At 39.9% G+C, this 12,465-nt stretch overlaps 1 protein-coding gene across 1 annotated transcript in view; it reads right to left on the reverse strand.

The window, feature by feature from the left end:
* Positions 1 to 12,465, reverse strand: part of NCKAP5 (NCK associated protein 5) — a 739,553-nt gene that overhangs the window by 71,176 nt on the left and 655,912 nt on the right. Inside the window, exon 9 of the mRNA XM_012555176.2 lies at positions 5,219 to 5,320. Within this exon, the coding sequence (XP_012410630.1) occupies positions 5,219 to 5,320 (102 nt within the window). The remainder of the gene's footprint in view (positions 1 to 5,218; positions 5,321 to 12,465) is intronic.

Consider the following 12,465-nt stretch of genomic DNA (forward strand, 5'->3'; position numbering starts at 1 on the left):
CAGAGACGCAAACAGAGAGTTGTACAACAATGTTCACTGCAGCGCTATTCACAATACCCCAAAGGTGGAAACAATCTACATGCCCATCAATAGATGAATGGATAAACAAAATGTGGTACATACATACAGTGGAATACTACTCAGTCAGTAGGAGAAATGAAGTCTTGATACATGCTACAATATGGATGGAGCTGGAAGACATTACGCTGAGTGAAATAAGTTAATCACAAAAGACAAATATTGTATGTCCTCACTTACATAAAAAGAGAAGAAAAAGCAAATATATAGAGAACAAAGTTTATTAGTGGTTACCAGGGGCAGAAGGGAGGGGGAAGGGAGGGGTAACAGATGATAGAAATATCACATCCATTAAGGGTAGGGTTGCACATCTGATTATTGTAATGGCCATCAATAAGTTGTACACCTGTAAAAAGCTGAATTGGTAAAAGCTGTGCAACAGATGTATTTACAACAATTACAAAAGAAAGTAGCTGCCGATGCTACTTACGTACAATAAAAAACCTCATGGGATTTGATTTTTTGTTTTCGGGGTTTAGGGTCATTGTTTCATGGGACATCCCAGTTAACTGGCCTAATAACATGTTTAGTGCTTCTGTTCTACCTCCTAGTTCGTTGCAGAGTGCCCAGGGTCTTAAAAGCTTGCAAGTGGACATCTAAGGCACAACAATTGGTCTGTATTTGCTTACAGGAAGAAAAGAGAGTCAGGGATAGAAGAAGGGTATGGAATGTGTGGCTAACTGCCTCCATGAACAACTGCCTCTTTTGCCATGAGACCAGAAGAACTGGATGGTGCTCAGCTACCAACACTGAACAGTTTGATCAAAGATTCTATAGAATAATCCTGACCAAAAGGGGGAAAATGCAAAACAGAAATTTAAAATTCTCATGGACTCTAGACTCCCTGGAGCTATGGAGGCTGGATGAACCCCTGAAACTATTGCCCTGAGATAATCTTTACACCTTAAACCAAAAATATCCCTGGAAGTCTTCTTAAAACCAAACAATAATTTAGCTTAACTAGAAAAAAATATCTGCCTTGAGCATTAGGCTCTTTTAAGAACTATCTATATGGGATCTAATTGAAAACGGCAACTTGAAAGATGAGATAGGAACCTTATGGGCAGTGGATTTATGTTAATGGGGAGGAACAACTTAGAAAAGGAGGGTGAGAATGGTTGCACAACTCGAAGAATGAATCAGTGTCACTAAATGGTACACGCAGAAACTGTTGAATTGGTGTATGTTTTTCTGTGTATATTTTCTACAACAACAACAAAATAAATAGAATTAAAAAAAAAATAATGGTATATCTGGGTCCCATGCAGAAAGGATAGGCTGTCAGGATTCTAGTGGGTCTGCATAAGGCAAGAGTGAAAAATAAAGTTGTAAACATCCAAGCACATCTTGACAGCCACATTACAGGCCCCTAATGTAACAGATGAAGCTCCATGAACTGGGCAAGGTAAATTAATTTAGCATCTCAACCACAACACCCACTGAGAATGGAACCTCTCCATTACCGTCTAATTCCTATCTCCTATCTACATAAAGCTGTGCCTTAGAAACTCTTTGATGGGGAGCCATCTGTCTTCGTGTCACTTGCAGAATGGCAAAGCCTCCTATTTATGCAATTTATTGACACTTTATGGGTACGTTTAGTACTGAGTACTTATCACTGTTCTCCAAATGCAATTCCAACTTACAGATGTCTAACACGAGCTTGGGGAAGGAAGGCAATGACGATCTGAGAATACTTGTGGTAGAATATCAAACCCCTGCGTAAGTACCTACGGCATGTTTAATTTTCTCTCTAATCAATATCCATAATGCTTAATAACGTTAGAGTTTCAATATTAGGCAGCTGCAGTGCTATTGATACTTCATCTTTGCTACACAACAATCTCTATAAGTGATCTAAAAATGCCAAGAAATTTTACGACTGTATTTTTCCCCCTGAAAGCTGGCTCTAAATATCACTGAAAGGAGAAACTTGCCTTAAAATCCAGCTTTTAGCAATATCTATTTATTGATTTATGACCTTTTTTATTGCTGGATGTAACTTAGTTAGGGAGAGTCCATATTTGTGTCTCAACCGATGCCTACAACCGATGGTTCTATACACAGGCACACCTGGCATTTAAGCTTCAGCCACTGCTAAAATCTGGAATATGTTCCAGAACAAACTTTCAGAAATATCACATTATGCTCCATCCCTACTCTTGGTGCTTTCCACTTTCTCTGTCCCTTTCTCTCAGTTTAAATGTACTTTGTTGTTTAAGTAAGCAGGGTTGTGGCTGTCATTTAGGACTATCTCTGCTCTGCCAGGTATGCCTAGCATCCAGAGAGAGACTGCGTGTGGGTACTGGAGGATGCTCAGCTCTAAGCCTTTCTGCTGGCCCTTCTCCCACTCTGCACAGCTTTCATTTACAGTTACATTCTACCCTCTCCCGAGGCACTGAAACTTATATGCAGCTCCCTGTCTTCCCACTTAGCACTTTCACTGTTGTTGTTAGTTGCCTTCAAGTTGACAGAACAAATGTTGCCCAGTCCTGTGTCATCCTCACAATCACCAGCATGTTTGAGTCTATTGTTGTGGCTCTCATGTCAAGCCATCTCACTGAGGGTCTCCCTCCCTCGCTGGCTTTCTACTTTACCAAATACAATCAATCCCTCCTGATGATGTGCCCAAAGCAAGTGAGTCAGATAATGTTCTGTTGTGATCCATAAGGTTTTCACTGGCTAATTTTTGGAAGCAGATTGCCAGGCCTCTCTTCCTAGTCTGTCTCAGTCTGAAAGCTCCACTGAAACCTGTCCACCATGGGTGACCTTGCTGGTATTTGAAATTCCGGTGGCAATAGCTTCTAGCATCACAGTAGGACAAATTAACCGATGTGTGGTGGATCCCTTTCACTACACTCATTAAAATTATACCTATGTTTACAACTCAACTCAAATTCCTAGGCCTATTTTGACCAATAAGCATCCTTGCTCAGGCATGGACCATGTGTGTATCTCTGGTATAGATGTTGGATTAAGATGACAGGAAATTAGAACTCAGAAGGTGGGCTGGAGGGAGAAAGAATTGCTGCCTCTCCCTTGAACTTGAGACACCCAGATGTGATGGGGGTGCTTTGGGGAGGTAAGGAAGGCTTGTCAATGTCATGGGCAGCCTCTCTATTTTTCCCACCTTGAACAATCAGTGTTGGACTTTAATAAGGATTCCAGATCTCTGACATCCTGGCAGCAAAGCGAGCTCTTCTTTCTTGCAGTTTCCCTCATCAGCCCATGCTCATCACAAAGGCTTACTTACTCTAATAGACAACTGTCCTGGGGTTGAATTCTTGAACTCTGAGGCCAGTTACTAGTTTAAATCCTGACTTTTCCACTTGTTAGCTCTTTGACCTTGGGTAAATTACTTAACCCCTCTGTGCCTCAGTTTCTTTCTTTGCAAATGGGGATAATTAAAGTCCTTACCACATAAGATTGTTATGAAGACTGAACCATTCCTGGCATATGGTAATGCTTAGTAACTTTTAGGTGTTGCTATTATTATTAATTTTTTATTTAATACAGGTGTTTTAGCTCTTTAATTAAACCATAAATGTACAGTCTCCCTAAGGGACTCTGTTTCTCACTTCTTGACACCCTCTCGTTATCTGATGCCCTGCACGTACGTGGCAAAATAACTATGTTGAGCAACAGCCAAAAGTGGGGACATGTTGTTTGTGACTTTCTCAGTTTCTGAAAAGACATGTTAGTAGACCACCAGTTATCATTTTACATCGTTGCCATGTTTCCTGTAGCTGTAGCATGATGCCACATTATTTAGGAAGAACAGAAGAGGACTAAAGAGGCAGAGATCCTACTAGTGTCCCAATATTATTGGCTCTGTGCTCAGGGCATTTCATGCACAATCTCATTTAATGCGCGCCACAACTCTCTGAAGTAGAAAAAAAATAACATTATCCTCATTTTCAAATGGGGAAACTGAGGCACTAAGATATTAATAACTTGCCTAAGGTTACCCAGCCAATACAACATTCTGACGCCAGGCTCATGTCCTAGCCACTATGTTATAATGTCAAGCAAGACCCAGAAATAAACAGACGTCCCAAATATAACACAGAACACCATGCATCCTACTGAACATAGTTGTCATTAGTAATAGATAATGATTATTATTAAAATTATTCACTAGAATAGGTATATTGACTATCATTGCAACATCATTTTAATTACATTGATTTAACTGGAAAATAAATAACGTTTACTTTAATGTTATTAGAATCGCTATTCAAAGTATATTTTTCTCCTTGTGTATTATAGATTATAAAGTAATCTTAACACTTTCAGTATGCTTAAAGTAAAGAATGCTTTAACATTCTTACTGTGAGAAATACAGTACAAAAACCACACTTTTAGTTAAAAAGATAGAGAGAATGTAGCAAAGGGTTTCTTGGATAAAAACCGCACACTTGAAAAATCCTCACCTTTAGGCCGCATTATAGACTGAATGCCATTAGGGTCTTTATAAATGTTTAAAGCGGTAGCATTCCACTGAAATTTAATTCCAAATGAGCTTGAGAATATTTACCATTGATATAGAATATCCTATCTACAGTGACAAAATTATACAGTTATCCGCAAATGTTCATCTGTCATTGTTTTAAGCCTAACATTTTTCATTATATATTTATTTGGCTTTTGTGTTTTTCAAGTTACTGTTTTTTTACGTCAATGAGGGTTAAAAGCCAGGGTAGTTAAAGTTTTGCCAAATAAGCACAAAGCTAACCCTAGCTAAAAAAAGAAAGGAAAAAAAACAAAACACAGAGCCTATGAATTTTTAAAAGTTCATACATAATATATCATAAAAGTAGGATGAATAATATGGTACATGGGCTTTAATAAAAAGCTCCTTGACCATTTCTCAGAGACTTTGAGATGTAATCAATACCTGAAAAGGTATCTTGGGGACGAAGCCAAGATTTATGATATTTTGGCAGAGAGTGACACTTTCTGCTGACTATATCAGCTGGGGGACATGATATTGAATTTCAGAGAACACAAGAAAGGAAAGTATTTTTATCTGCCTGACAACACTTCAAGGATGCACTTTATGGTTCACTTGCGACATCATACTTGAAGGAAGGAAAATAACATCCTAAACAAGCGTTCTGAAGGCATCGGGGATACTTACGCGACTCTCAACATCAGTCTGTGACTGCGTCAGACTTTGGCTTCTTTCCAGCTCTGAAAGCAAATCTCCGGTTGAAAGATCTAGGATGCGTGAGTGAAGTTTCTAAGCAAAATCAAGCAGAAACATTTCATAGTGATGATTTAATTGTTTATGTCAAAATCCTAGCTTGGACAGATAAATAAAAAAAGAGTTAACATGTCTAGATTAGACACATTAGATAATACATACATACATACATATATAACCTAATTAAAAAAAGTTTATTCTAATTTATCAATGATATTAACCAGTTGCTCTGGAGTTGGTTCGGACTCATGGCAAACCCATGTGTGTCAGAGTAGAACTGTGCTCTACAAGGTTTTCAATGGCTGATTTTTTTTAAAGTAGATTGCCAGGCCTTTCTTCCTAAGCAACTCTGGGTGGATTTGAACCTCCAACCTTTCAGTTAGGATCCAAGCACTTTAACCACCTGAGCCACTCAGGGATCTTCGAGTTGGCCCCTGACTCCTGGCCAACCCCATGAGTAGTGGAATGAAATGCTGCTTGGTCCTGTGCCATCTCCATGGTTGACTGTGGATCTGACCATTGTGATCTATAGGGTTTTCACTGGCTGATTGTCTGAAGTAGATTGCCAGGCCTTTCTTCCATCTTAGTCTGGAAGCTCGGCTGAAACCTTTCTTCCATCTTAGTCATAGCAACACACAAACCTTCCTTGAGAAGTGGGTAGTGGCTGTTCATGAGGTGCATTGGCCAGGAATTGAACCCAGGTCTCCTCATGGAAGGTGAGAATTATACCACTGAACCATTAATACCTATATGATGGTTCAGTGGTATAATTATACACACACACACGTGCAAATTGCATTTAATAAACACTAATCATGTTTTCACAGTCTGTATTGGAAAATTAAGTAGTAAGTTGAAATAAGTAGTAGTTGGAAAGTAGTACGAAAAATGAGAATACCCAAATATACTTATTGGCTATTATGAAAATTAACTTTTGATATTCACATTAAAAAACAATCACCATGTTAACCTTACGTTGAGCAGTGATCAAAATCTGAGCAAATAATTATAAAAGTCATCTTATTTCTAAACAGCATTGATCTTGTGAAATCTTCCCTTGGACACATTTTAACTCAAAGTCATTAATGTCACCTGTTAGAAGCAATTAATGTGAATAGAAAATAATTGCATCAGGGATCTGGGAACTCAGAGGATTTTGTGCATTGATATTCACATCTATTCAATTATGTACTCAATTCTTTATTTCAGTTTTGCTTGGGAGGTCTGCTAAACCAGGGATATTTCACTATATTAATCTTTATACTAATTACCAAGGCTTTTCTGTGGACATTAAATTTGATCTGCTTAATTGCAAATACAATAAAACTCGTGATTTATGTCTGATGTTTTTGCTAGGCTGATGACATTTTAAAAATGGTGCTTGTAGCCTGGTTTGTCTTGGTTACAACTTTTGTGACTTCAGACACTAAAAAATTGAATCAAGTAAGTAAATAATGTGGCCAAGCATGTCTCCTTGACCTCTGACAAGTTTTCCTGCTCCTTCTGCTCCCTGGAAAGGTTGTGCTACATACTGATGTTGATCTGGAAAATGTCTACATTTCTCTGCTGGTAATTAATGTTAGGGTTATCTCTGAGTGAGAGGTTGCCCCATCAGTCACAATCCCCCTGTCTGTGTCCCAGCAGATCTATCACACATTGTCACAGGGAATATAAACTGCACTAAAACGATCCATATTTGCTCTTCTCCTTATTTGACTCCTCTTAGGCTGGGTTGCAGAGACCCTGGCTAGTAGAGTCCCTGGGTGGTGCAAATGGTTAACATGCCTGGCTGCTAACTGGAAGGTTGGCAGTTCGAGTCCATCCAGAGGCACCCTGGAAGAAAGGCCTGGCAATCTCCTTCTGAAAAACCAGCACTGAAAACCCTATGGAGGACAGTTCTACTCTGACACACACGGAGTCGCCATGAGTCAGAATCAACTTGATGGTAACTGGTAATTTTTAGGCTGGGCTATTGTGAGAGCCCTATGGACTTGGTTAGCTGGTCAGTCATCAAACATCTATTCAGCACCTACTGAAAGCAGAGCCCTGTGGCAGGACTGTGCTCTCTCCTCCTCCAGGAGAAACAGTGTTTTAACTGCTGCAGCGGCCCAGTCTTCCTCCTTAGTGGAGCTTCAGATCACTACTTGCTTCCGACCTATACTCTTGTTTCTCTCAAAGTGTCTGTGGAGGAACTTTCACCAAAAAAGGAACAAATCTTACATTGGTTATTTGTTTCTTTGAAAATTCAAATTTCTCCTACAGCACTAAGACATCAATAACCAGTTGCGGTTGCATCGACGCCGACTCACAGCATCCCCATGTGCGCCAGAGAAGAACTGCGTTCCATGGGTTTTCGCTGGCTTTTTAAGAAGTGGATTGCCAAGCCTTTCTTCCAAGGTGCCTCTGGGTGGTCATGAACTTTAGTTAGCAGCAGAGTGTGTGTTAACTGTTTGCACCCTCCAGGGACTCCAAAACATCAATAGGTAATTAAAACCATGATATTGTTTCTGGACAATTTTTATAATTCTTACTTCAAGCTCCCCCTAGAATCTGAGTTTCCTAGGGGCAAAGATTGAGTTTTTCTCATCATTTAATCTTCTGGACCTGTCACAGTGTATAGTATTCAGTAGATACCCAATTAATGCTTGTTGTAATCTATAAAGAAAAAGATGTCTTTCTGTTTTTCCCAACCATATATAGGTTTAAATATTGAGGGAGTGCCAAAAGAATTATAACATTCTGAACCTATGAATACATTTATCAATATGAAGACAGTCCAAGAAGTTATGGGAAATGATATTCAATGAAAGAAAGGATGATTTCGAGTGGTATATCATGTGATTTGAGAGAAGAGTGTTCTACAGATGATGGATACTGGACTTCTCACTTAGTTCTTGATCACACTTTACTATTTCTTCACTGTCACCCTTTTCTCTTTCTGTATACATATGTGCATGTATAAACCCACCCTCATAAATGACTTCTATTCCACTGGTTTGTATCCAAATGGTCAATTCCCTCCATTCAAACAGATACAGTCAGCATGACAAAGGCACCAGGTGCTGGGACAAGGGGCCAGGAAACCTGAGTTCCAGCCCTAAGGCACAGGTTTTACAGACTATCAGGAATGTAACTGAACTTCTTTGTCTCAGCTTCCTCACCTGCAGCAGAGGGATAGAAGTGGCTACCTAACCTACTTCAGAGGTAGGGACAGCCACTGTCATAGCAGAAGGAATAATAAATAAGATACCAACCAACTAACCACTTGCCGTTGAGTTGATCCTGACTCATAGTGACCCCATGTGTGTCAGAGTAGAATTGTGCTTCATAGGGTTTTCAATGCTGATTTTTCACAAGCAGATCATCGGGCTTTTCTTCAGAGGGACCTCTGGATGGACTTGAACTGCCAAACTGTTGGTTAGTAGCCAAGTACTTAACTATTTGTGCGACCCAGGGACTCCAATCAGCAAGATAGCATACTGAAATCTACAAAGTCTTATACCAATCTATTGTCATAATTGAGAGCTGGTAATGGATGGTTTCTTAAACGATAAGGTATGAACAGATAATTTGTTGCTATAGTTTCCATATATGTAAGGGAATGGGGAAAACTAAAAACTGACTTAGAGAAAAAGAAAATCTACTTCTGTGTTAAAGCTAGAGGCCAGAAAATGGTAGGTAAATATTAACCTATCACACAATGCCCCTTAAATTACCATGAAAGCTCAAAAGCCCATAGATGCTATATTTCTTATAAGGATTTTTTATAAAAGGTTTATATTTTATGTGTATGTATACAGGGAGCCCTGCTGGCACAATGGAGCCCTGGTGTCGCAGAAGTTAAGTGATATGGATGCTAACCAGCCACTCCTTGGAAACCCTATGGGACGGTTCTACTCTGTCCTCTAGGGTTGCTATGGGTTGGAATTGACTCGATGGCAACGGGTTTGGTTTGGTTTTGGTGGCGCAGTGGTTAAGAGCTACACCTGCTAACCAAAAGGTCAGCAGTTCGAATCCACCAGCTGCTCCTTGGACATCCTATGGGGCAGTTCTACTCTGTCCTATAGGGTCCCTATGACTAGGAGTCGACTTAATGAAAAACTTTTTTTTTTTTTTTGGTTTGGTGTGTATATATGTGTGTATATATACATACATATATATATATATATATATATACGTATAAATATATTCTCAGAGACATATATATAGCATCACTTCCCAAACCAGTAAATGTGATGTTATCTGTTTTACATCAGGTCTCAGTATAAGCAGTAGAACATATGCATGGGAAATTCAATTAAAATAATTGTCAGAAAGAGTGTAACTCAGATGAGAATGCTGTGACCGCCTAAGGGAAGCTCGTCTGCTTAATTAAAGGGCAAATTCACCATCCCACACCTATCTGCAGTCCATGTTTACTGTTAGTGTCTGTCAGGATATGATCCCTTGCCCGAAATACTTAAACTTTAAATCCTTAGCCCATGAGTTCAGATGAATACTGTTGTTTTGTTTTCCACGCAACAGGTCACAAGATTACTCAGTATGGTTTTGAAATTGACCTCACGTTATCTGTTACATTATCTCCGTAACTGAGATTGCTCTAGGTCCTACAAATATAGACACCTAGCATCACAAATTGCCAAACCAAAGGGAAGAGAGAACTCTTTTCACTCAAATGCTTCCTTTGACAGTAATAGTCTAACCCTCCCCTCCTGAGACTGGTCTCATTGTCTCAGGAATGTGCCTCCGCCCACCTCTCAGTTGAAGCTTTGGTCCATCTTTCCATGGCACACTCTTTCTGCTCTTGTCCATCTATTTAAAACTTGCACATTATTCAGGATGATTCTACAGCTTTAAGGTTGTCCATCTTCTCGAGCCCACCCTGACTCAACACCCTGATGGACTCTGTTACTTCCTTATTTGGACTCTTCATCTGACGTCCACCATTACAGAACTGTCTCCTGTGTGCTAGTGCTATCTTCTTAATAGGATGAGCAGACCGAGCCCTGTGTTTCTGCTCTGTCCCTATGGCACGGATTGGTTATATGTCACAAAATCTATTCCCTCATTTTTTGAGCACAAAGCTGGACTATATTTCCCAGCCTCCTTTGCAGTTAACTATGGCCAAGTTCTAGCCAACGGAGTACCAGGAGAAGTGATGTCTGCCCTTTCTGGCCTGGCCGAGGAACACCTCCTGCATGTGACTCTTCATGCTCTTTCCCCTTCCACTGGCTTGATGCAGCCAATTGAGCAGAGCAAGCTTGGAAGCCACATGTTGAAGAGGGAGCCACCAGATGGAAGAAGTTTGGGTTCCTGAACCACCAACTGAAAGAGAGTCACTCTGGGATCAGGAATACCTGTTTTGGACTTTACATGAGGAAGGAATAAACTTCTGTTGGGTTTGAGCCATCGGTCATTTGGGGTTTGTTTGTTATCCTAGCTAGCGTTACCCTGGCTAATATAACTCTTCTCTGAGATAAACACTCTGCAGAATACAGGAAGGGTAGCCACTCAAAACATATGTACAAAAGAATGAATACAGCATGAATACATATATATGGTTTTATATATATATATATATATACACACACACACACACATACACACAGGCACACACACATATACATACATACACACACACGGAGCCCTGGTGGCGCAGTGGTTAAGAGCTACGGTGAGCTATGGCTGCAAATCAAAAGGTCAGCAGTTCGAATCCACCAGCTGCTCCTTGGAAACCCTTTGGGGCAGTCCTACTCTGTCCTGTAGGGTCTTAGGAGTTGGAATCAACTCAATGGCAACGGGTTTGTTTTTTGTTTTTCGTTTTTTGGGGGGACGGTTATGCACTTCCAAAGTTTAAAAAGGAATGTGTGATTTTTTTTTATGTCAGGATTTCAGAAGTTATTAACTTAGCTTTAGAAGTAAGGAGGAAAGTACAAAAAGGATTGTTTAACCATTGTTCCTTTTTCTTCCTTCAGATTTGGTGAGAGAATTAATCTAATATCATAATCATACATACAATTATTCTCCCCTCTAACTATTAAAAACCAAACATCTGTACAAAAGAGAAGTTATGAGAGTAAATACAGCATATATCTAATAGATTCTATCAACATGAGTAATTTAGGTTTGCCAAAGGAAGGTGTACGTGAATTAATGTTTTTACTCTGATCTGCTTCAATCGCCTTGATTTACTTAACCTTGGTGGATACTCAGCAGAAATATTCTGAATTATACCAGAGTCCTATTTTATATTCTCAGAGTTGCTTTTTTTCCCCTTGTAGTAAAGGTCTCTTAGTCGAAGGGGAATGGCTTCTGTGCCTATAATTCTTGAGTTCCTGTTTCATTTACAAAGTGAGGACATCTGTTATTTCCACATCGTTTATCTTTCTTTACCTACTACATTTCCATAAATCCTATTCACAATACATTCCAGCATTACAAAGTATTGTTCTAATTTCAAAGTTCTGTGTTGGGAAATTTGAGAAGGAGTGGTGGTAGCTCTAGCAAATCTGCCCACTCACCACTGGTATATTTCACCATGTAGCACATGACCAAGAGATGGAATACCAACAGCTTCCCCTGGTCACCCACCACCTCAGTGAATACCCCTCGCCTGCTCCTGCTCACTCTCTTGTTGAGCTCTGCTCTCAACATCTTGGAAGGCTGCTCATTTGTACATGGCTTTATTTAGGGATCACCCTCCTTCAAACTGAAGTTGTCAAGGATCTCATTTCACTTGGATTCACAATCAACACGCATGGAAGTAGCAGCCAAAAAATCAAAAGATGCATTGCACTGGCTAATCTGTTGCAAAAGACCTCTTTGGAGTGTGGAAAAGCAAACACATTACCAAGACTAAGGTGCACCTGACCCAAGCCATGATGCTTTCAATCACCTCATATGCATGCATGGACTGCCAAAAGAATGAACAGCTCTGTCTTGGAAGAAGTACAACCAGAATGCTTCTTAGAAGCAAGGATGGTGAGAATACGTCTCACATACTTTGGACATGTTATCAGTAGGGATCAATCCCTGGAGAAGAACATCATGCTTGGTAAAGCAGAGAGTCATCGAAAAAGAGGAATATCCTTAATGAGATGGACTGACATGGTGATTGCAACAATGGGCTCAAGCATAACAAAGATTGTGAGGATGGCGCAGGACCGGGCGGTGTTTTGTTC

Source organism: Trichechus manatus, unplaced genomic scaffold, assembly GCF_000243295.1.
Source record: "Trichechus manatus latirostris isolate Lorelei unplaced genomic scaffold, TriManLat1.0 scaffold00033, whole genome shotgun sequence".
Lineage (NCBI taxonomy): Eukaryota > Metazoa > Chordata > Mammalia > Sirenia > Trichechidae > Trichechus > Trichechus manatus.